General features: G+C 44.8%; 1 protein-coding gene across 1 annotated transcript in view; it reads right to left on the bottom strand.

Moving 5' to 3' along the window:
• LOC126262752 (uncharacterized) overlaps positions 1–26,547 on the bottom strand; it is a 313,139-nt gene that overhangs the window by 127,923 nt on the left and 158,669 nt on the right. Inside the window, exon 2 of the mRNA XM_049959562.1 lies at positions 16,133–16,151. Coding sequence (XP_049815519.1) covers positions 16,133–16,151 — 19 coding nt within the window. The remainder of the gene's footprint in view (positions 1–16,132; positions 16,152–26,547) is intronic.

The following is a 26,547-nucleotide window of genomic DNA, read 5'->3' as shown; positions in this document are numbered from 1 at the left end:
GAAAACACTGATAAGGAGAAGGGACAGGATGATAGGACATCTGCTAAGACATGAGGGAATGACTTCCATGGTACTAGAGGGAGCTGTAGAGGGCAAAAACTGTAGAGGAAGACAGAGATTGGAATTCGTCAACCAAATAATTGAGGACGTAGGTTGCAAGTGCTACTCTGAGATGAAGAGGTTAGCACAGGAAAGGAATTCGTGGCGGGCCGCATCAAACCAGTCAGTAGACTGATGACCAAAAAAAATGGTCTTGTACTTTCTTTCTTTTTTCCCTTAGACAAAGACTTCTCCAAAGCGTTTTAAAAAGAAGATGAAGTCAACACTGCTCGTTTATCTGGTCTTGTTTTTGGATTTGATGGTGGAAGTCAAGGAGGAGGACTGATGTCGAAAATAGATATAGCGGTTATTTTTATTCTATTAACTGCAGTCGACAATGAACCTGCTGTAGCTTCTGAGGCCTCATTAGCATTTGTTGAAGATTGTGAGGAACAGAATCCGTAGATGAAAAAGCCAGGGGTCATAAGGATGAATCCCACATTTATTAAAACCATTTGCACCCACAACTATTGTTGCGGCTCTCAAAGGTGTCTTGCCCATCAATAGCCCAACGTCTTTGTCTCTTAGACACTGGAGGGGATGCACAGCCAGCTATTTTTCCACCTCTTGAAGAAGCGCTTCAATGGGTCCCTAAAAGACTCGTGAGGAGGTTGTAACCGATGTGTTGCATGAGGTTGCTGGCGGAATAGTGTGATAACATGTTATGGTGCATAATCAACAACATCAATGTTACGAATGTGATAGTGATGTCCATCGAAAATAAGGATCACTGGATCCCTCGTCTGTAATTTTTACATTGTTTATGAAGTGATCGAAAGACTCAGTGAAGATGGGAAAGCGACATCCAACCAGGTGTATGACTATCACAGAGCCTATAGGAGTTCCAATGCCAAGGTTAGGGCCTTTGCTATTACGCGGAAAAATCATGCGTGGAGGTACAAAATGACCGGTTGTACACATACATGTAACTCCGAACAGGCCTAGGAAAGCTCAACGGTACCGACCGGCCGTCGTGTCATCTTCAGCCCACAGGCGTTACTGAATGCGGATATGGAGGGGCATGTCGTCAGCACACCGCTCTCCTGGCCGTATGTCAGTTTACCAGACTGGAGCCGCTACTTCTCAGTCAAGTAGCTCCTCAGTTTGCATCGCAAGGGCTGAGTGCATCCCGCTTGCCAACAGCGCTCGGCAGACGGATGGTCACCCATCCAAGTGCTTGCCCAACCCGAAAACGCTTAAATTCGGTGATCTGACGGGAACCGGTGTTACCACTGCGGCAAGGCCATTGGCCATACACATAAGAGTCATATAACTTCCTTATTTTGCTGGAGATATTTTTGAGACACATCTTTAGCCTTTCAGACTTATAACCCCACTAGATCTATTCTGTACAGCTGTGATTCCGGTCTCGCCAGAATTGAAAATTCGGTGAGTAGTAAATCGCAGGAGTCTGGTATTATCTTTCAAACCCTTACCTCTGTCTACAGAAAGCTTCCTAAGTGTCCGAAATCTCAGTTCAGGATGTCATTTCAGGAACCCTCCAGCCATTTTTACCCGCAGGAGCCTTATCCTCATTGAAATCCTGTGGTAATTTATTGCGCGCTGCAAGCTGGAATGCTAGAAGCCTAATATCTCAGTCGTAGGTCCATAATACCTGTGGTCAATAATCCTGCAATAGTAGGCAAGATCATCTTCTATTTGTGCCCGAAGTATAGGTTTTCTGCCAATGCTATAATTCGATACTATATTTATATCTCGTCCTTTGCACTTCTTCACATAGTCTTCCAAACAGATTGATGGTGCGCTGAAGCTTTTGAATGCTTCGAGAAGTCTATTTCTTTGTTTGGAAAACTTCCGAGGCTTTCCATACAGCTTCCGGTTCCCAAAAATGTCACTTTCTTGGAGGCATCAGAAAAAAATTAAAATATCTGTTCGTATAAATGATACCAAATTTCAGGTACCAGAGAAAGAGCAGCCTGTTACTATGCGCTAATAAGGACCATCTCTTTCTTTTATTTAGACACTACCTAATCCCTAAGTGAACGGTGGAAAACACGTTCTAGCAGATGGATATGAAGGAGCATTCCTCAAACTGCTGTCTCACATGCAACACTTTGAACGTACGTCTTACCTGGTTTGAGGAATGGTTTCCAACTGAAGCCTGTAGAAAATGTTTATCTTGACCACAATGCGAAAGTAGCTGTGGAGAACGAAACGTTAACAGCGGCAGCAACAAACTCGCAATGACCTATGGAAATGCCCTTCACTACTGGTCGTTGGAAAGATTACAGTGTGCATCACGAAACAGGGAAGATTTGCATCCATTTGGAATAAGGCAACCACTCTAAATATGGGCGCCTTACCTTAAAAATAACTTAAAATTTGGCGATCATTGAAAAGATTTATTTTTGAACGAAACGTTTTCTTCGTAGTGAGAAGTGCAATGTCCTTGTTGTGGTCTTCAGTCCTGACACTGGTTTGATGCAGCTCTCCGTGCTACCCTATCCTGTGCAAGTTTCTTCATCTCCCAGTACCTACTGCAACCTACATCCTTCTGAATCTGCTTGGTGTATTCATCTCTTGGTCACTCTGTACAATTTTTACCCTCCACGTTGCCCTCCAATGCTAAATTGGTGATCCCTTGATGCCTCAGAACATGTCCTACCAACCGATCCCTTCTTCTAGTCAAGTTGTGCCACAAACTTCTCTTCTCCCCAATCCTATTCAATACCTCCTCATTAGTTACGTGATCTACCCACCTTGTCTTCAGCATTCTTCTGTAGCACCACATTTCGAAAGCTTCTATTCTCTTCTTGTCCAAACTATTTATCGTCCACGTTTCACTTCCATACATGGCTACACTCCATACAAATACTTTCAGAAACGACTTCCTGTCACTTAAATCCATACTCGATGTTAACAATTTTCTCTTCTTCAGAAACTCTTTCCTTTCCATTGCCAGTCTACAATTTATATCCTCTCTACTTCGACCATCATCAGTTATTTTGCTCCCCAAATAGCAAAACTTCTTTACTACTTTAAGTGTCTCATTTCCTGATCCAATTCCCTCAGCATCACCCGACTTAATTCGACTACATTCCATTATCCTTGTTTTGCTTTTGTTGATGTTCATCTTATACCCTCCTTGTAAGACACTGTCCATTCCGTTCAACTGCTCTTCCAAGTCCTTTGCTGTTTCTGACAGAATTACAATGTCATCGGCGAACCTCGAAGTTTTTATTTCTTCTCCATAGATTTTAATACCTACTCCGAACTTTTCTTTCGTTTCCTTTACTGCTTGCTCAATATACAGATTGAATAGCATCGGGGAGAGGCTACAACCCTGTCTCACTCCCTTCCCAACCACTGCTTCCCTTTCATGTCCCTCGACTCTTATAACTGCCATCTGGTTTCTGTACAAATTGTATTTAGCCTTTCGCTCCCTGTATTTTACCCCTGCCAGCTTTAGAATTTGAAAGAGAGTATTCCAGTCAACATTGTCGAAAGCTTTCTCTAAGTCTACAAATGCTAGAAACGTAATTTGCCTTTCCTTAATCTTTGTTCTAAGATAAGTCATAGGGGCAGTATTGCCTCACGTGTTCCAACATTTCTACGGAATCAAAACTCATCTTCCCCGAGGTTGCCTTCTACCAGTTTTTCCATTCGTCTGTACAGAATTCGCGTTAGTATTTTGCAGCTGTGACTTATTAAATTGATAGTTCGGTAATTTTCACATCTGTCAACACCTGCTTCCTTTGGCATTGGAATTATTATACTCTTCTTGAAGTCTGAGGGAACTTCGCGTGTCTCATACATCTTGCTCACCAGATGGTAGAGTTTTGTCAGGACTGGCTCTCCCAAGGCCGTCAGTAGTTCTAATGGGATGTTGTCTACTCCTGGGGCCTTGTTTCGACTCAGGGCTTTCAGTGCTCTGTCAAACTCTTCACGCAGTATCGTATCTCCCATTTTATCTTCATCCACCTCTTCTTTCATTTCCATAATATTGTCCTCAAGTACATCGCCCTTGTATAGACCCTCTATATACTCCTTCCACCTTTCTGCTTTCCCTTATTTGCTTAGAACTGGGTTTCCATCAAAGTTCTTGATGTTCATGCAAGTGGTTCTCATTTATTCAAGGTCTCTTTAATTTTCCTGTAGGCAGTATCTATCTTACCGCTAGTGAGATAAGCCTCTACATCCTTACATTTGTCCTCTAGCCATCCCTGCTTAGCCATTTTGCGGTTCATCTCGATCTCATTTTTGAGACATTTGTTTTCCTTTTTGCTTCTTCATTTACTGCATTTTTATATTTTCTCCTTGCATCAATTAAATTGAATATTTCTTCTGTTACCCATTGATTTCTACCAGCCCTCGTCTTTTTACCTACTTGATCCTCTGCTGCCTTCACTACTTCCTCACTCAGAGCTACCCATTCTTCGTCTACTATACTTCTTTCCCCAATTCCTATCAATTGTTCCCTTATGCTCTCTCTGAAACTCTCTTCAACCCCTGGTTTAGTCAGTTTATCCAGATCCCATCTCCTTAAATTCCCACTTTTTTTGTAGTTTCTTCAGCTTTAATCTATAGTTCATAACCAATAGATTGTGGTCAGAGTCCACATCTGCCCCTGGAAATATCTTACAATTTAAAAACTTGGTTCCTAAATCTCTGTCTTACCATTATATAATCTATCTGATACCTACTAGTATCTCCAGGATTCTTCCATGTATACAACCTTCTTTTATGATTCTTGAACCAAGTGTTAGCTATGATTAAGTTATGCTCTGTGCAAAATTCTACCAGACGGCTTCCTCTTTCATTTCTTACCCCCAATCCATATTCACCTACTATGTCTCCTTCTCTCCCTTTTCCTACTCTCGAATTGCAGTTACCCATGACTATTAAATTTTCGTCTTCCTTCACTACCTCAATAATTTCTTTTATCTCATCATATATTTCATCAATTTCTGCGTCATCTGTAGAGCTAGTTGGCATATAAACTGGTACTACTGTAGTAGGCGTGGGCTTCGTGTCTATCTTGGCCACAATAATGCGTTCACTATGCTGTTTGTAGTAGCTTACCCACATTCCTACTTTTTTATTCATTATAAAATATACTCCTGCCTTACCCCTATTTAATTTTGTATTTATAACCCTGTATTCACCTGACCAGAAGTCTTGTTCATCCTGCCACCGTACTTCACTAGCTCCCACTATATCTAACTTTAACCTATCCATTTTCCTTTTTAAATCTTCTACCCTACCTGCCCGATTAAGGGATCTGACATTTTACGCTCTGATTCGTAGAACGCCAGTTTTCTTTCTCCTGATAACAACGTCCTCCTGAGTAGTCCCCGCCCGGAGATCCGAATGGGGGACTAATTTGCCTCCGGAATATTTTACCCAAGAGGACGTCATCATCACTGAGCCATACAGTGAAGCTGCATGCCCTCGGGCAAAATTACGGCTGTAGTTTCCCCTTGCTTTCAGCCGTTCGCAGTACCAGCACAGCAAGGCCGTTTTGATTAGTGTTTCAAGGCCAGATCAGTCAACCATCCAGACTGTTGCCCCTGCAACTACTGTAAAGGCTGCTGCCCCTCTTCAGGAACCACACGTTTGTCTGCTCTCTCAACAGATACCCCTCCGTTTTGACGGTTGTAGTGGCGACAGGGAGGGCAAGTTCTGAGGCAAAAAATAAGCGGCCAGTTCTATGGCCCAGCTGCCTTGGCTCGCAGCGCCGGCCTGCTAGCAAAAACCCAGCCCGCAGCCGCAACAGCCGATTCGGCGAAATCTTCTTGGAAGGATCAGCAGCTGCCCTCTTGCCTGCAGTCACGTCTTCGCTATAACTGCTCACTGCTATGCTTCAGTGAAGTTCCACCGTTCATCACTTTCGACACAGGTTAGCGATGTCACTCGGTTTCGACCGCAGTTCCGGCCGCTTGGTGACCACGGGTATTTCGCGATACATTGGCAAAGTAGCATGGCTAGACATGTGGTGACGTTCATCGGAGAAACAACAGAACGATCAAGAAGTGTGCGTTCTCCAGTGAGCACTGATGGTGTGGGCGAGTCCGACTTACGGAGCCCACGGCGTTCAGTTCGTAAGGAAGCAGCAGTGGTTCGAATGTCCCGGGAGAGTGTACGCAGAATTCATCATCTTGATTTAAAATTCATCCGTAAAAACTACAGATGGTGCAACAATTGAAGGACAACGATTAGCGGTTAAGATTAGGATTCTGTCAACAAACGATAACAAAAATAATGACGATGAATTTCTAAACAAATTGTGGATGTCAAATGAGGCACATTTTCATCTCACAGGTTATGGGAATAAACTGAACTACCGGTACTGGGCAAACACAAATCCTAATGACGTTCATGAGCGCCCTTTACGAGCTAGTAAAGTGACAGTATGGTGTGGTGTTTCATCACATGAGATTATCGGACCGTATTTTTTCGCAAGTGAACAGGGAAACACAATAACTGTGAATGGCGATCGTTACGTGGAGATGCTACGAACTTTCGTTACACCTGCATTGAACAAATTTCCAAACGTTCAAGAAACCTGGTGTATGACGTGTATATTTCTATCGTCTATTGTCAAACCACAATTTATGAAAGATGTTTATATTTTATTAATAGGATTAAGTAGGAATAATTAATATTTGTCATGTTGGAAATAACTGTGGTAGCAGGAAATGTCTGCACCAAAGTATTGTTGGCAAGAGAGACCGCACATTGATATAATTTTAAAAAGGGAGGGAGGGACAGCGTATGGATACATATTAAGAAAAGAGCTGGAAAGACCGCGCATTGATACATTTTGTAATGGTAGCAGGGATTGTCTGCACCAGAAAGCATTTTTGGCGGGAGAGACCGCACTTTAGCGTTCGTAGGAAGTCAGTAGTAAGGGAGATGTGAAGCGAGTCGGTAGCAGGTCTGAAACGAGAGGTTGAGAGGAGTCGTGTGTCTACCAGCCACTACCTATGATTTACAAGAGATTATAAACGTATGTACAGAGACATCAGCTAACTGTTATCATAAGAGGAACTAATATTATTGAATTAATTTTTTGAGAACCTAAAGACTACTGAAGGTATGTTTGCGCATTGCTAGTTGTAAGATTATTGTAAAAAGTAAGTCCCATTTGAACGTTTGTAAAACCATTTCATTCAGAATGTAATTAATTTTTGCCAGCTATATTGCATTACTGATCATAATCCATCTCACAAACCATCAACGAAAAACTTCGCAAAATTTTATTGTTGTCAAGAAAAAGTTTAACTATGAATTACGTAACTTAAGTCAAATTAATAACATCAGCTTTGCTATTAAAGAATAACGTCAGCTTTGCTAATGAAGAATAACGTCAGCTTTGCTATTAAAGAATAACATCAGCATCGGTAATAAATACAGCCACTTATTATGACAGCCCGCCAGCAGCTAATAGAGTATAATAAAACAGAGTAAGTATATTCATGTCGCAGTTCGATGTAGCAGTCAGGTGGCGATCCAGTAACAGTAAAAAAAGGTAAGGAACAGTTTTGGGTTATCGTAGGTGACGACTGAGGACCACGACGACGACACATTCTATGTTTCGTCGAAATAATCAGAAAATCACTTTTAATAAGCAGCATTTAAATTTGTATGCGAAGATTGAGAAAGAGAATTAATTTCAAAGGGAAGAATTCGTTTGTTATTATTAAACAAGAGGTAGAAATCCTAAGGGAAGGTTTTATAGGTTATTGTAAAAGGGAAGGTTGCGTAACAAAAGAGACATAGAGGTGACAGGAAGGTTTCACTGGTTTCAACAGGACGGAGCGACATCACACACTACACGGAAATCAATGGCATAGGTGAGAGAATTGCTTGGCAGCCGTCTGATCTCACGAGTCGGTAACGTTCCCTGGCCTCATAGATCGCCAGATTTATCCGTTTGCGATTTTTTGTTGTGGGGTACCTCAAGAAAAAAGTCTACACGACTCGACCAAGAACCCTGGATGAGTTGAATCAGACAATTCGGGACGCAATTCACAGTATACCAGCTGAAATGTTGCAGTGGTGAATGAGGAATCTCAAAAGCAGGTTTCACGAATGCATTCGTACAGGAAGACGCCATCTAAAGGACGTAATTTAAAAAAAAAAAAATGATAAATGCCATCAATGTTTCGTATAGGGCAAAGTTGTAAGCTTTCGATTACTATGAATGCAATTTCTTTCCTTCATCACTTCTAGTTGTATTGGATTGTGGAAATGTTCCCGTTTCTCTGAGTCACCCTGTGTTGTTGTAACTCGCGTAGGCCAGCTGATACAATGTCATAAACACTGAGATGCGTGAAAAGTAGCTTCGATCCTCGAAGTCTTATGCGGCAATATGCCTGAATAAAATCTTACCGTTTTCAAGCCGTATCAGTTCGAACCAAAACGCATGTAGTTGGTGGCTCATGTATACCACTTTGCTTCATGTGTCAGCGTCGCTGGTATTCTCTCTGCTCCTGCTTTCTGACCGCGGCTGAATGGATAGCCTGCGGGCTTGATTACTCGTCTTCTGAGACCTGTTTGAGCACACAATGGGTGGCACGCAGAACTGCGAGGGGAATGGAGTTGCAAGTGATATTTAAAACACCTTTCATCATTCTTCAGTCTCACTTGCAGAATGAAGAATAAATGAGAAATGTTTTAAATATCAACACTGGTACTTATTCCTTTGGGACAGATATATTGACTAAAGTGGAGTTGTAAGTATCATGCAAAAAGGTAATTTAATTCACTTTCTTGTTTCCAGTTGGTCACCAGTAAGTGCGACAATGGGTCTGTGCGCTAGGGATGGGAGTTATCAGCCGGGTAAATCCGATACCGATATTTTAGTCCTGAACAAGCGGTTTTTTTCGGTATGTGTTTAGTCTTGGTTATAACAGGATTCTTTCAATTTTCTACTACGAACTGGTTGAAATACAGGCTTAACATTCGCCACAGCGGCAGCGCTGAGATTTTTGGTTTCTTAAATGTCTCTGAGCACTATGGAACTTAACATCTGAGGTCATCAGTTCCCTAGAACATAGAACTACTTAAACCTAACTAACCTAAGGACATCACACACATCCATGCCCGGGGCAGGATTCGAACCTGCGACCGTAGCAGTCGCGCGGTTCCAGACTGAAGTGTCACTTTTGGTTTATAAATAAAATTAAAAAAAAACGAGTACTCTTTTTTCGTTAAAAAATCCATATCTGAGAAACTGGAAAAGCGATCAGCACTATTTTCATAAGAACATCTACAGTTTGAAACTAGCAACAAAGACGACATAAGAATAGGCACAGCATTGCAGAGACAATAATGTACCTACGAAATGTATGGTGCCGATCATGTCTGACAGAGTAGGCGCCGCTCTGTTGTCTCATACGGGCTGTAAATATAAAATTTCGAAGGAGTGATTGACACAAGGCGCAACCAAACACTGAAATAATTGGATGATGAAAGCTGAAAATCTGCGCCGGATTGCTCTCGAACTCGTATCTCCCGCTTACCATGTTCCACAGATCTGATGTCACACGCATGTATAGTGAATCTGTCAGCATGACTGCCTTGGTAACTTTAGTGCGGATGCACAACAGAGTCGGAGCGTCTTGCGGGAACGCAGAACTCTCTGGAAGCAAGTAGGTGGACGGAGAGTGGACGCTGCTAGCGTGTGACGAGTTGAGAATTTGGGTGGGATGGAAAACGTGCCCGGATGGCCGAGCCGCTTAAGGCAACCGCTCGCGTTAAGCGGCAGATACGCGTTCGAGTCCCGCTCCGGCAAAAATTTTCAGCTTCCACCATCGAATTATATCGATACCCGATTGAGGCTGGAGATTGTCTCTCCTTCGAAATACGGTACCTGTTGCTGTGTGTCGTGGCCTACTAGACGGTAAACATTTAGGTACAGTGCAGTACTTGTCCCACTTGGTCTGTATCGTTCCCTCTCGTCTGTATCGTACCCTCTCGTCTGTATCGTACCCTCTCGCTATGTCCCCGCACATTCGGCTGTACTGCAGAATGGTACCAACCCTAGTTCGGAACTATTTTACAAAGTGCGGTAGCAATGAAACACAGTGCTCCATTTGCTTTAAGGGGACCTGGACGTGAAAATGGCTGAAAAATCGGAAAAAAACAAATTTGCCATCATCTGAAAGACAAATTTCTCCCGTTTCCAAAAGCTGTTATGTGAAGAGAGTAATAATAAATGTGTCCAACCAGCCACCCGTATCTAAGGTGCTTTTCGGGCGGGAAGGATCTCCTCTCCGGTAAGAAAATGTGGGCACTGTCATTGACCAACGGTGTCTTCTGGTCACTGCGTTATACTCTTTACTACCTTGTCGGAGATTCTTGTCACCCACGAAGCAGCGTAACTGCTTGTGGCCTGTTGGACACTTCATTGTTCAGAGTGGATGAAGTAACTCTACTAAGCAAGTAGTTTGGTCACAAGCTTCGATTGGCTCAAAACACGAGCGGAGTGTATCGTTCTATTCGATTTCGTAAATACAGTTGGTAACTGAATGTAAGGTTCTCAAAATAGTAAAGTTAGAATTACTCGATTTATTACTATGTGTGTCTACTAGTTTCTGCAACACACCGCCCACCTTCGGCTGAGGTAGCTTCTTCCGATCTTTAGCTCATGACGCTATGTCGTAGAAATGTACGTCATCAGTCGTTATTTTTGAAAACTTTGAGTAGGCTACTAGTTTCAGCGCCACAGTAACGCCTTCTTCAGGCCACTACATGGTTACCAAATATATTAGTACTTAAAACTACAGAGTGTAAATTAAGTTCAATTACACAATAAAAGGTTACATCAAATAGATGCAAATAAATTATTATGAATTACAAATAATATGAAAAACGGGTATAAGGCGTGAGTACATGAAGTCTATAAAGACGGCTGTCGAACACAAAGGTGTCACTGTAACGGGATGTAGCAAACCTACATATTCAAAGGCCAAAATGTGAACCACATTAGTAAGAAATAAAATATAAGAAAATCATAAAGAAGAGGTAATAAGGATGATGTAAAAAGTCGTAGTCACGGTTTATGAAAAATATGTGCAAAGTTATCGTAGAAAATGACAATAATTGTTAAATGATAGAGCGCAATAATGAGTCGTCCTATTTCTTTGGAAGATTTTATTACGCAAATCCAGATTTGTTACAGTAGTATTCAAAGAACTGTGACTGACGCCAGAACAACAGGAAACTAACATGCATGGAGATTTAAAAAAATAGTGCGTTGATAATGGCTAGGCATTAGCCAAAATCTGGATTTGCCTAACAAAACCTACAAAGAAAAAGGACAAATGATTGCTGCGCTCTATCATTTATAAATTACATAACAGTTGTTGAGTGCACCCACTTTCCTAATAGATGGTAACCTGATGACAATAATTGACATCAACGTAAGATAGTTTAAAACAGGATTGTGCATAAGTTTTGTTTCTAACATCAAAATGAATTATTTGTTAGGCTGAAGAGAAAATAGGGACAGATCATGTTATGTACAAAATATGCCGAACTGTATAGTAAAAATACAAATTGGTACACGTGCATAGGGCGAAAACAAGTGAACAGTCAGTAAGAAAAAGCAGTCACACAGCTGCAAGGACATCCCATTGGTATGGAAGGTACGGGGTCCCTGTCAAGTTATATAGAAAAAGAAATACGGGATGGCAACTAAGCAGGACAGGATTTAGTTAGCCTTTAGAGTGATGGATTGTCATAGGATGTATCTTATTATTGAGAATATGCTATATCCAAATGAGAACATCACCTTAAGTAGAACCGACTGTGAAATTAAGTAGGAGTCGGATTAAAATAACCGATCTGTAGGGAAAACGCAAGAACAAAGAAATGGGTTGATAATGTCACTGTGTGAAGATCCTGCATCAACTTGATAACGAACGTGATGTTATGTGGCGGGAGAAAGACGTTAGAATGAAGAGAAACCATGTGGGTGACCTACGAAAGGCTTTACTGAAAAAATGCAAACTGGATGTACACTCCTGGAAATTGAAATAAGAACACCGCGAATTCATTGTCCCAGGAAGGGGAAACTTTATTGACACATTCCTGGGGTCAGATACATCACATGATCACACTGACAGAACCACAGGCACATAGACACAGGCAACAGAGCATGCACAATGTCGGCACTAGTACAGTGTATATCCACCTTTCGCAGCAATGCAGGCTGCTATTCTCCCATGGAGACGATCGTAGAGATGCTGGATGTAGTCCTGTGGAACGGCTTGGCATGCCATTTCCACCTGGCGCCTCAGTTGGACCAGCGTTCGTGCTGGACGTGCAGACCGCGTGAGACGACGCTTCATCCAGTCCCAAACATGCTCAATGGGGGACAGATCCGGAGATCTTGCTGGCCAGGGTAGTTGACTTACACCTTCTAGAGCACGTTGGGTGGCACGGGATACATGCGGACGTGCATTGTCCTGTTGGAACACCAAGTTCCCTTGCCGGTCTAGGAATGGTAGAACGATGGGTTCGATGACGGTTTGGATGTACCGTGCACTATTCAGTGTCCCCTCGACGATCACCAGTGGTGTACGGCCAGTGTAGGAGATCGCTCCCCACACCATGATGCCGGGTGTTGGCCCTGTGTGCCTCGGTCGTATGCAGTCCTGATTGTGGCGCTCACCTGCACGGCGCCAAACACGCATACGACCATCATTGGCACCGAGGCAGAAGCGACTCTCATCGCTGAAGACGACACGTCTCCATTCGTCCCTCCATTCACGCCTGTCGCGACACCACTGGAGGCGGGCTGCACGATGTTGGGGCGTGAGCGGAAGACGGCCTAACGGTGTGCGGGACCGTAGCCCAGCTTCATGGAGACGGTTGCGAATGGTCCTCGCCGATACCCCAGGAGCAACAGTGTCCCTAATTTGCTGGGAAGTGGCGGTGCGGTCCCCTACGGCACTGCGTAGGATCCTACGGTCTTGGCGTGCATCCGTGCGTCGCTGCGGTCCGGTCCCAGGTCGACGGGCACGTGCACCTTCCGCCGACCACTGGCGACAACATCGATGTACTGTGGAGACCTCACGCCCCACGTGTTGAGCAATTCGGCGGTACGTCCACCCGGCCTCCCGCATGCCCACTATACGCCCTCGCTCAAAGTCCGTCAACTGCACATACGGTTCACGTCCACGCTGTCGCGGCATGCTACCAGTGTTAAAGACTGCGATGGAGCTCCGTATGCCACGGCAAACTGGCTGACACTGACGGCGGCGGTGCACAAATGCTGCGCAGCTAGCGCCATTCGACGGCCAACACCGCGGTTCCTGGTGTGTCCGCTGTGCCGTGCGTGTGATCATTGCTTGTACAGCCCTCTCGCAGTGTCCTGAGCAAGTATGGTGGGTCTGACACACCGGTGTCAATGTGTTCTTTTTTCCATTTCCAGGAGTGTATAAAGGGTATTTAAAATAACAGTAAAATTATAATCATAATTAAGTAGAAATAAAGTAGGCACTAAAAAATTACCAGATATAAAAACATATTGTTATCATGTGGATGACGAAGTGCCATTAAAATTCGATAGGTGCCCATAATTAATGTGGGTATATAACAACAAGGGAAAAAACCTAAATGAAGCCACAATACTTAGTGGGAAACGGTTTAAAACAACAGCTCAATTAGAACAACGTACGACGGGAACTACTCCAACCAACTTCATATCAAGTACGTAATTGAAATTTATACGTTAAATATGTGCCCTTGTATCAGCAGAAGACAGATCTGGGTTGTGCTCCAAATATAAGACACACATAATATGTCATCAAAGAATGAGGCTAATGATAAGAGTAAGTGAATATAAACCAACACCATTACGTCAACAAAGTGAAAAGATACACTACAGGTGTTCGTTATCGGTGGATGGGTGGCGGGTGCAGGGGTAAATATAAAAAGGGCACCCGTACTCAATACAGAAATCAACAGAGTTTTATAAGTAGTAACATATGAGAAGGAGGCATTATTGCAAGCGTCTAATCTAAAATCGAAGATCACAAAGAGCTATAATACTGTAGGTAAAGAGAAACACAGCATTACGTCCGACAAACAATTGTGGACGTTGGGTATGAGTGTTACACTGGGATGGACGTGTTGTCACCAGGAGAGAAAATAGTAGCGGGTCGCGTCACCCTAATATGAAGCTCATTTTAAAAGAAAGCGTGTGAGAGAAAAAAATAACCTTTAAGAGTGACCTCATGTGGAAAGGCAGGTGTTTGAAACCAAGTGTTTTGATATACAGCTTCGATTAAGATATTTCAATTACTACAGTACCCTCTTTCTAAAGTCATGCTGTGTTTTCATAATAGCATTTTCCATCTCTGTAGTCTTGTCGTCCTCCGTTGCGCATAACACTACGATGTGTTGATAATTTTTATTTTGGGACCATGGAATTACAGGTGAATAAAATACAGGTTTTGTGCCATACGCGTTTGGCTTTTATCCTTTGCAAGACATCTTCAGTGACCTGCAATAGGTACATATTTTTGTTTAAACTATTTAATTTACATTAGGGTGTTGTATATATGGATTACAGACAGTTATGGCACGTTTTGCTTTCCTGTGATGCAGTAATATTAGCAAAGGAACAAAAGCACAACATGTAGATCAACATCCACGACAAAACATGAAGAAAATCATTTTAAACAACCATGACAAATACAAATGCAGGAAAACTACCACATCCCGGAAGTCATTCTCTCTCTCTCTCTCTCTCTCTCTCTCTCTCTCACACACACACACACACACACACCATTAAGAAACAAAATAAAAATAAAAATTATAAAAATAAAAAAAAGATACATTTTCAACTAATCGCAGCAAAACAAATACCATTTCACATACACACACACAAACACACACACCTGTAGCTGGCAATAACGTTCGGCAGTTGGCAACACCAAAAGAAAACAACAAAACAGATATTCAGTTCCAAGTGTTGTAATGTCGGAAAACAAAGTTTCAAAAGGCAGTCATAAACCAGCGATGACAAAGGAACAAAAGCGCAAGCTGTGATAAACTCCACGAGTAGAAACTTAAATTATTACGGCTTCATAGCAGTGCGAAAATTACCAGAACTGTTTAAAACCTCTATACACAACGTCCTAAATGTATGCTAAATATTATATTATAAACAAAAATATATACATATTCCAGGAAAATGGAATGATGGAACTGTTGGACAGAACAAGCCATAAACGTCTCCTTGGTACGAGTAGAGTCCTGTGTTATGTCCAGCAATAGCTAATTTTAAACAGCTGGCAATAAATGGAAAACATTGCAGAAATTGAATACAGTCGGTTATTCACAGTATTATGTACTATCGATGATTGTAGGTATGGCTAGAATGAAACACATTGGCACGAGACAGGAAGAAACTGTGTATTGTATCCTAAGAGTGGGTCTCGCTAAGGTGCTGGGATTTCACCTCCTTTTCTAATCAATAGTGATGTGAACCAGCAATCTGAGCTCATTCCTCTCATATTTATCGCTGAATAAACCCAGCAATATCTATAGAATTTGGCGACGAGCTGGAAAAATCACTTAAGCGATTGCGGTTTAAGATTAAAAATCAAGAAAACTGAGTATCTGAAATGTGACATCAGGATGAACACGGAGAACCAACCAGTTACTAGACGTGCACAGTCTCAGTCTGGATCCCCTTTTAATTTTGGTTGGTTGGTTTAAAAGAGGGAGGAAGGGACCAGATTACGAGGTCATCAGTCCCTTTTTCCGAAGGGAACAATGGCGTAATGGTGAGAATAAGAGACTGAGACAACACAAAACAGATTGAAAGGAAAAACCACAACAACGACACACAAGCCTGAATCAGTTGCAGACACGCATTAGGAAAGAAAAGGGTTCGCTCTGTTTAATCAGTAAACGTATTTCCAAGTGTATGACTTACCAATAATTAAATAGAAGCCATAAGCTGCAGTACAAGATTACCGGGCTTCTAGAGTCATGCGATCGCTTGCAAGCAGCTGTATATTTTTTGCGCTGCATTCCACTGAGTACTCACCCATTAATACCATTGTCATCTGGAACAAAGAAATGGAAGAGTTTCTGAAATCTGGTGATAGCATTTCTACAGCTAAGAAATTTCAGTCTTACGTGAGATATTTTCAAAGTCAATAATTCTCGATAGCATCGCACAAAATTATAAAAGGTTATTACAGTAACAGTTGGTGTGTCATCAGCGCACTGCAGAGAAAATATTTAAGTTTACATCTCGAAACAGCGTATGCTATATTTGCACAGGAGTTCTAGCTACATAATAGACATATTGTATTGTATTGTACTATATGTTTACTGGGGGTCTAGAAACGTAGACGTAGCCTAGACGTAGAGGCTCCGTCCCCGCCTCAGCTGCAATGGTCCACAACCCCACGACGACTACCGCAGTCCACTTCACCCCTCCGCCGCCCCACACCAAATCACTCTTTCAGGGTTATTGTGCGGTTCGGCCCCCGGCGGACCCCCACCCCCACCCCTCTCCACCCCCCACCCGGAACGTCTCACAACACATGGGTGGAACCCCTCTATTTGCATGGTAGAGTAATGGTGGTGTACGCGTACGTGGAGGACTTGTTTGCGTAGCAGTCGCAGACATAGTGTAGCTGAGGCGGAATAAGGGGAACCAGCCCGCATTCGCCGAGGCAGATGGAAAACCGCCTAAAAACCATCCACAGACTGGCCGGCTCACCGGACCTCGACACAAGTCCGCCGGGCGGATTCGCGCCGGGGACCAAGCGCTCCTTCCAAATCCGAAAAGCCGTGCGTTAGACCGCACGGCTAACCGGGCGGGCGAATAGACATATAATTACAGCAATTATATTGTTATTACACTGACGGAAAGAATTCCAAACACCAAGAAATAATTAATCTAGATTAATGAAATTCCGTTGCTACTCTCGTCGAGGTAGCATATTTAATTGATTAACCTTGAAAGATCACAGATTAATGTAAGCGCGAGAAAAATCATTCCTATGTGAAATTCTGGCATATTAATAACCGGTGTAACTGCCAGAACGTCTAATGCAAGCATGAATAGGTGCATGCATTACGTCGTGGAGATGCCGGGTGACAGTTTGTGTGATGGAGTTCCATCCCTGTTGCATTTTTGTCGGTCAATACGGGGACGGTTGACGATGGTTGTGGATGACACTGGAATTATCTGAAGGTGTTCCATACGTGCTCGACTGGAGACAGATCTGGTGATCGAGCAGGCCTAGACAACATGTCGACATTCTCGATAGAACATGTTGGGTTACAACACTGGTATGTGGGCGAGCGTTACCCTGTTGGAAAACAGCCCCTGTAACACTGTTCATGTATGACAGCAGAACAGGGCGAATCAATAGACTGACTTACAGATTTGCAGTCTGGGTGCGTGGGATAATCGCGAGAGCGCTCTTCCTGTCACACGAAATCGCACCCCAGACCATAACTCAAAAGCCCAGTATGTCAAGCACGCAGACATGTTGGTTTCAGACCCTCACCTGGTCTCTTATAACCAAAATACACTTCCAGTAGCACAAGGACAGAACGGCCTTTCATCAGAATACATAACAGATCTACACTCCGCCCTCCAATAAGCTCTCTTGACGCCATTCAACTCACAAGCGGTGGTGGTTTGGGTTCAGTGGAATGCACGCTACACCACATCTGGCTCGGAGCTGTCCTTGAAGTGACCGATTTGTAACTGTTTATTGTGGCACTGTAGTTCCAGCTGCTGCTCAAACTGCTGCTGCAGACACACTACGATGCGCCACAGCCATACGCCGAACACTAGGGTCTTCCCTCTCGGTAGAGCTGCGTGGCTGTCTGACCTGTCAGAACCGCTGCCAGGAACCATATTCAGCGGCTAAATTCCTGCCAAGGCTTTCAGCAATATCGCAAAAGAACAGACAGCTTCTCGTTGCGCTATTAAACGACCTCGTTCAAACTCAGAGAGGTTTTTATAAAAGTGTGTTCGTCTTGAAGGCATTCTTGACTAACATCAACTCGTTGTTATTGTTGTGGCCTTCAGTCCTGAGACTGGTTTGATGCAGCTCTCCATGCTACTCTATCCTGTGCAAGCTCCAACATCTCCCAGTACCTACTGGAAGCTACATCTTTCTGAATCTGCTTAGTGTATTGATCTCTTGGTCTCCCTCTACGATTTTTACCCTCCACGCTGCCCTCCAATGCTAAATTTGTGATCCCTTGATGCCTCAAAACATGTCCTACCAACCGATCCCTTCTTCTAGTCAAGTTGTGCCACAAACTACTCTTCTCCCCAATCCTATTCAATACCTCCTCATTAGTTACGTGATCTACCCACCTTATCTTCAGCATTCTTCTGTAGCCCCACATTTCGAAAGCTTCTATTCTCTTCTTGTCCAAACTGGTTATCGTCCATGTTTCACTTCCATACATGGCTACACTCCATACAAATACTTTCAGAAACGACTTCCTGACACTTAAATCTATACTCGATGTTAACAAATTTCTCTTCTTCAGAAACGATTTCCTTGCCATTGCCAGCCTACATTTTATATCCTCTCTACTTCGACCGTCATCAGTTATTTTACTCCCTAAATAGCAAAACTCCTTTACTACTTTAAGTGTCTCATTTCCTAATCTAATCCCCTCAGCATCAACCGATTTAATTTGACTACATTCCATTATCCTCGTTTTGCTTTTGTTGATGTTCATCTTATATCCTCCTTTCAAGACACTGTCCATTCCGTTCAACTGCTCTTGCAAGTCCTTTGCTGTCTCTGACAGAATTACAATGTCATCGGCGAACCTCAAAGTTTTTACTTCTTCTCCATGAATTTTAATACCTACTCCGAATTTTTCTTTTGTTTCCTTTACTGCTTGCTCAATATACAGATTGAATAACATTGGGGAGAGGCTACAACCCCGTCTCACTCCCTTCCCAACCACTGCTTCCCTTTCATGCCCCCCGACTCTTATAACTGGCATCTGGTTTCTGTACAAATTGTAAATAGCCTTTCGCTCCCTGTATTTTACCCCTGACACCTTCATAATTTGAAAGAGAGTATTCCAGTTAACGTTGTCAAAAGCTTTCTCTAAGTCTACAAATTCTAGAAACGTAGGTTTGCCTTTTCTTAATCTTTCTTCTAAGATAAGTCGTAAGGTTAGTATTGCCTCACGTGTTCCAACATTTCTACGGAATCCAAACTGATCTTCCCCGAGGTCCGCTCCTACCAGTTTTTCCATTCGTCTGTAAAGAATTCGCGTTAGTATTTTGCAGCTGTGACTTATTAAACTGACAGTTTGGTAATTTTCACATCTGTCAACACCTGCTTTCTTTGGTATTGGAATTATTATATTCTTCTTGAAGTCTGTGGGTATTTCGCCTGTCTCATACATCTTACTCACCAGATGGTAGAGTTTTGTCAGGACTGGCTCTCCCAAGGCCATCAGTAGTTCTAATGGAATGTTGTCTACTCCCGGGGCCTTGTTTCGACTCAGGTCTTTCAGTGCTCTGTCAAACTCTTCACGCAGTATCTTATCTCCCATTTCGTCTTCATCTACATCCTCTTCCATTTCCATAATACTGTCCTCAAGTACATCGCCCTTGTACATCAACTCACCACGTTCAATCTCAAAGGTAACTAACACTGACGACCTTTACAGCGCGTGCATAAAACAAATCTAATTTGCATCCTCATAGTGGCGCTACTAGTCCAGGTCGTATGCGACTGGCGCGAAACCTGAATAGACGTCACTTTTCAGATGTAGAAACACGCTTACCAACCTTTGTTGACCGTGCACAACTCGTTCTTGGTGTTTGGTTTTTTTCCCGTCAGTGTATTTGGATTGTTTGAAACCTTTTGTGTTGCTTCGTAGTACCAAAGGACAAATTCAGAGGTCTGAGGTTCGTTTCCCAGTTGGTCCTTTCACTTCTGACAGGAACTTGTGCGCACCCTCTGTCCCAAAAATGTCCGAGACTAATTTTTTTTCCTGACGTACAAGGATCTTCAGCAGTGTTACTACGGGGGCAGCTTCAAATACGAGTCGTAAACAATAAATGTGCATTCGACCCGTCCCCATCAGTTGTGGGCAGGAAGTGTTAAGTGGTGGACGTGTCAACGTAGTTTTGTAACAAATCGCAGTTAGAAATTTCTCTAAATCAGGTGCTCAATACCTCTTCCAGAATGTTCCGAAGAAGCGAGAAGTATGTGGAAAGTTTGTCCCGTACACCTTGACTGCCGTATGAAAACGAGGACTGTTGGACTCCTGCTGCCACTTGACTGTAATGTAAAAAGCGGAGAATACTTTTATGGAAAACAATTGGAAAAAATCATCATCATATCGGCACTTGGTGCTATCAAGACGAACGAACCGCAAAATAACGAAGTGCAGAATCGGCCGGTCCCGACTGGCCCTTCTGAGCCATAACGCGAAGCGTTGATGTTTGCTTGCTTTGTTCTTCACAGCGATGCTTGTTGCATTCCGTATCTGCATGGTCAACGTGTTGTCGTTCTTCATGACATGCATTGCAAATCTCAATTTCCCTTTCTGTATCATGCTTGAACTTTGGCTCTACACCCCCTTAAGACTCCTGTTTGGTTCACAAACGGCTCTGAGCACTATGGGACTTTACATCTGAGGTCATCAGTCCCCTAGAACTTAGAACTACTTAAACCTAACTAACCTAAGGACATCAGACACATCCATGCCCGAGGCAGGATTCGAACCTGCGACCGAAGCGGTTGCGCGGTTCCGGACTGAAGCGCCTAGAACCGCTCGGCCACACAAGCCGGCTGCAAATGTCAAATGCTGGTACATTAATAACCGGTGTAACCGCCAGAATGTTTAATGCAAACATGCAAACGTACTTTTATTTGTTGTATATTTGCCGGATGTCAATTTCTGGGATGGTGGTCCATGCCTGTTGCACTTGGGCGGTCATTACAGGGACGGTCAAAGATGGTCGTAGATGAGGCTGATGTTGTCGCCCGATGACGTCCCATTTGTTTTCGGTTTGGGACAGATCCAGTGTTCGAGCAGACCAAGGCAACATGTCGACACTCTGTAGAGCATGTTGGGCTACAACAGCGGTGTATGTGCGAGCGTTACCCTGTTGGAAAACATCCCTAGGAGTGCTGTTCGAGCAGGCCAATGCAACATGTCCACACTCTGTAGAGCATGTTGGGCTACAACAGCGGTGTATGTGCGAGCGTTACCCTGTTGGAAAACATCCCTAGGAATGCTGTTCGAGCAGGCCAAGGCAACATGTCGACACTCTGTAGAGCATGTTGGGGTACAACAGCGGTGTATGTGCGAGCGTTATCGTGTTGGAAAACATCCCTAGGAATGCTGTTCGAGCAGGCCAATGCAACATGTCCACACCCTGTAGAGCATGTTGGGCTACAACAGCGGTGTATGTGCGAGCATTACCCTGTTGGAAAACATCCCTAGGAATGCTGTTTGAGCAGGCCAATGCAACATGTCCACACTCTGTAGAGCATGTTGGGCTACAACAGCGGTGTATGTGCGAGCGTTACCCCATTGGAAAACATCCCTAGGAATGTTGTTCGAGCAGGCCAATGCAACATGTCGACACTCTGTAGAGCATGTTGGGGTACAACAGCGGTGTATGTGCGAGCGTTATCGTGTTGGAAAACATCCCTAGGAATGCTGTTCGAGCAGGCCAATGCAACATGTCCACACTCTGTAGAGCATGTTGGGCTACAACAGCGGTGTATGTGCGAGCGTTACCCCATTGGAAAACATCCCTAGGAATGCTGTTCGAGCAGGCCAAGGCAACATGTCGACACTCTGTAGAGCATGTTGGGCTACAACAGCGGTGTATGTGCGAGCGTTATCCTGTTGGAAAACATCCCTAGGAATGCTGTTCGAGCAGGCCAAGCCAACATGTCGACACTCTGTAGAGCATGTTGGGCTACAACAGCGGTGTATGTGCGAGCGTTACCCTGTTGGAAAACATCCCTAGGAGTGCTGTTCGAGCAGGCCAATGCAACATGTCCACACTCTGTAGAGCATGTTGGGCTACAACAGCGGTGTATGTGCGAGCGTTACCCTGTTGGAAAACATCCCTAGGAATGCTGTTCGAGCAGGCCAAGGCAACATGTCGACACTCTGTAGAGCATGTTGGGGTACAACAGCGGTGTATGTGCGAGCGTTATCGTGTTGGAAAACATCCCTAGGAATGCTGTTCGAGCAGGCCAATGCAACATGTCCACACCCTGTAGAGCATGTTGGGCTACAACAGCGGTGTATGTGCGAGTGTTACCCTGTTGGAAAACATCCCTAGGAATGCTGTTCGAGCAGGCCAATGCAACATGTCCACACTCTGTAGAGCATGTTGGGCTACAACAGCGGTGTATGTGCGAGCGTTACCCCATTGGAAAACATCCCTAGGAATGTTGTTCGAGCAGGCCAATGCAACATGTCCACACTCTGTAGAGCATGTTGGGGTACAACAGCGGTGTATGTGCGAGCGTTATCGTGTTGGAAAACATCCCTAGGAATGCTGTTCGAGCAGGCCAATGCAACATGTCCACACTCTGTAGAGCATGTTGGGCTACAACAGCGGTGTATGTGCGAGCGTTACCCCATTGGAAAACATCCCTAGGAATGCTGTTCGAGCAGGCCAAGGCAACATGTCGACACTCTGTAGAGCATGTTGGGCTACAACAGCGGTGTATGTGCGAGCGTTATCCTGTTGGAAAACATCCCTAGGAATGCTGTTCGAGCAGGCCAAGCCAACATGTCGACACTCTGTAGAGCATGTTGGGCTACAACAGCGGTGTATGTGCGAGCGTTATCCTGTTGGAAAACATCCCTAGGAATGCTGTTCGAGCAGGCCAAGGCAACATGTCGACACTCTGTAGAGCATGTTGGGGTACAACAGCGGTGTATGTGCGAGCGTTATCGTGTTGGAAAACATCCCTAGGAATGCTGTTCGAGCAGGCCAATGCAACATGTCCACACCCTGTAGAGCATGTTGGGCTACAACAGCGGTGTATGTGCGAGCATTACCCTGTTGGAAAACATCCCTAGGAATGCTGTTTGAGCAGGCCAATGCAACATGTCCACACTCTGTAGAGCATGTTGGGCTACAACAGCGGTGTATGTGCGAGCGTTACCCCATTGGAAAACATCCCTAGGAATGTTGTTCGAGCAGGCCAATGCAACATGTCGACACTCTGTAGAGCATGTTGGGGTACAACAGCGGTGTATGTGCGAGCGTTATCGTGTTGGAAAACATCCCTAGGAATGCTGTTCGAGCAGGCCAATGCAACATGTCCACACTCTGTAGAGCATGTTGGGCTACAACAGCGGTGTATGTGCGAGCGTTACCCCATTGGAAAACATCCCTAGGAATGCTGTTCGAGCAGGCCAAGGCAACATGTCGACACTCTGTAGAGCATGTTGGGCTACAACAGCGGTGTATGTGCGAGCGTTATCCTGTTGGAAAACATCCCTAGGAATGCTGTTCGAGCAGGCCAAGCCAACATGTCGACACTCTGTAGAGCATGTTGGGCTACAACAGCGGTGTATGTGCGAGCGTTACCCTGTTGGAAAACATCCCTAGGAGTGCTGTTCGAGCAGGCCAATGCAACATGTCGACACTCTGTAGAGCATGTTGGGCTACAACAGCGGTGTATGTGCGAGCGTTACCCTGTTGGAAAACATCCCTAGGAATGCTGTTCGAGCAGGCCAAGGCAACATGTCGACACTCTGTAGAGCATGTTGGGGTACAACAGCGGTGTATGTGCGAGCGTTATCGTGTTGGAAAACATCCCTAGGAATGCTGTTCGAGCAGGCCAATGCAACATGTCCACACCCTGTAGAGCATGTTGGGCTACAACAGCGGTGTATGTGCGAGTGTTACCCTGTTGGAAAACATCCCTAGGAATGCTGTTCGAGCAGGCCAATGCAACATGTCCACACTCTGTAGAGCATGTTGGGCTACAACAGCGGTGTATGTGCGAGCGTTACCCCATTGGAAAACATCCCTAGGAATGTTGTTCGAGCAGGCCAATGCAACATGTCCACACTCTGTAGAGCATGTTGGGGTACAACAGCGGTGTATGTGCGAGCGTTATCGTGTTGGAAAACATCCCTAGGAATGCTGTTCGAGCAGGCCAATGCAACATGTCCACACTCTGTAGAGCATGTTGGGCTACAACAGCGGTGTATGTGCGAGCGTTACCCCATTGGAAAACATCCCTAGGAATGCTGTTCGAGCAGGCCAAGGCAACATGTCGACACTCTGTAGAGCATGTTGGGCTACAACAGCGGTGTATGTGCGAGCGTTATCCTGTTGGAAAACATCCCTAGGAATGCTGTTCGAGCAGGCCAAGCCAACATGTCGACACTCTGTAGAGCATGTTGGGCTACAACAGCGGTGTATGTGCGAGCGTTACCCTGTTGGAAAACATCCCTAGGAGTGCTGTTCGAGCAGGCCAATGCAACATGTCCACACTCTGTAGAGCATGTTGGGCTACAACAGCGGTGTATGTGCGAGCGTTACCCTGTTGGAAAACATCCCTAGGAATGCTGTTCGAGCAGGCCAAGGCAACATGTCGACACTCTGTAGAGCATGTTGGGGTACAACAGCGGTGTATGTGCGAGCGTTATCGTGTTGGAAAACATCCCTAGGAATGCTGTTCGAGCAGGCCAATGCAACATGTCCACAGCCTGTAGAGCATGTTGGGCTACAACAGCGGTGTATGTGCGAGTGTTACCCTGTTGGAAAACATCCCTAGGAATGCTGTTCGAGCAGGCCAATGCAACATGTCCACACTCTGTAGAGCATGTTGGGCTACAACAGCGGTGTATGTGCGAGCGTTACCCCATTGGAAAACATCCCTAGGAATGTTGTTCGAGCAGGCCAATGCAACATGTCCACACTCTGTAGAGCATGTTGGGGTACAACAGCGGTGTATGTGCGAGCGTTATCGTGTTGGAAAACATCCCTAGGAATGCTGTTCGAGCAGGCCAATGCAACATGTCCACACTCTGTAGAGCATGTTGGGCTACAACAGCGGTGTATGTGCGAGCGTTACCCCATTGGAAAACATCCCTAGGAATGCTGTTCGAGCAGGCCAAGGCAACATGTCGACACTCTGTAGAGCATGTTGGGCTACAACAGCGGTGTATGTGCGAGCGTTATCCTGTTGGAAAACATCCCTAGGAATGCTGTTCGAGCAGGCCAAGCCAACATGTCGACACTCTGTAGAGCATGTTGGGCTACAACAGCGGTGTATGTGCGAGCGTTATCCTGTTGGAAAACATCCCTAGGAATGCTGTTCGAGCCGGCCAAGGCAACATGTCGACACTCTGTAGAGCATGTTGGGGTACAACAGCGGTGTATGTGCGAGCGTTATCGTGTTGGAAAACATCCCTAGGAATGCTGTTCGAGCAGGCCAATGCAACATGTCCACACCCTGTAGAGCATGTTGGGCTACAACAGCGGTGTATGTGCGAGCATTACCCTGTTGGAAAACATCCCTAGGAATGCTGTTTGAGCAGGCCAATGCAACATGTCCACACTCTGTAGAGCATGTTGGGCTACAACAGCGGTGTATGTGCGAGCGTTACCCCATTGGAAAACATCCCTAGGAATGTTGTTCGAGCAGGCCAATGCAACATGTCGACACTCTGTAGAGCATGTTGGGGTACAACAGCGGTGTATGTGCGAGCGTTATCGTGTTGGAAAACATCCCTAGGAATGCTGTTCGAGCAGGCCAATGCAACATGTCCACACTCTGTAGAGCATGTTGGGCTACAACAGCGGTGTATGTGCGAGCGTTACCCCATTGGAAAACATCCCTAGGAATGCTGTTCGAGCAGGCCAAGGCAACATGTCGACACTCTGTAGAGCATGTTGGGCTACAACAGCGGTGTATGTGCGAGCGTTATCCTGTTGGAAAACATCCCTAGGAATGCTGTTCGAGCAGGCCAAGCCAACATGTCGACACTCTGTAGAGCATGTTGGGCTACAACAGCGGTGTATGTGCGAGCGTTACCCTGTTGGAAAACATCCCTAGGAGTGCTGTTCGAGCAGGCCAATGCAACATGTCCACACTCTGTAGAGCATGTTGGGCTACAACAGCGGTGTATGTGCGAGCGTTACCCTGTTGGAAAACATCCCTAGGAATGCTGTTCGAGCAGGCCAAGGCAACATGTCGACACTCTGTAGAGCATGTTGGGGTACAACAGCGGTGTATGTGCGAGCGTTATCGTGTTGGAAAACATCCCTAGGAATGCTGTTCGAGCAGGCCAATGCAACATGTCCACACCCTGTAGAGCATGTTGGGCTACAACAGCGGTGTATGTGCGAGCGTTACCCTGTTGGAAAACATCCCTAGGAATGCAGTTCGAGCAGGCCAAGGCAACATGTCGACACTCTGTAGAGCATGTTGGGCTACAACAGCGGTGTATGTG

This window comes from Schistocerca nitens, chromosome 6, assembly GCF_023898315.1.
Source record: "Schistocerca nitens isolate TAMUIC-IGC-003100 chromosome 6, iqSchNite1.1, whole genome shotgun sequence".
NCBI classification, from domain to species: Eukaryota; Metazoa; Arthropoda; class Insecta; order Orthoptera; family Acrididae; genus Schistocerca; species Schistocerca nitens.
The sequence above is the reverse complement of the archived record's forward strand: the minus strand, read 5'-3'. Positions and strand labels throughout refer to the sequence as shown.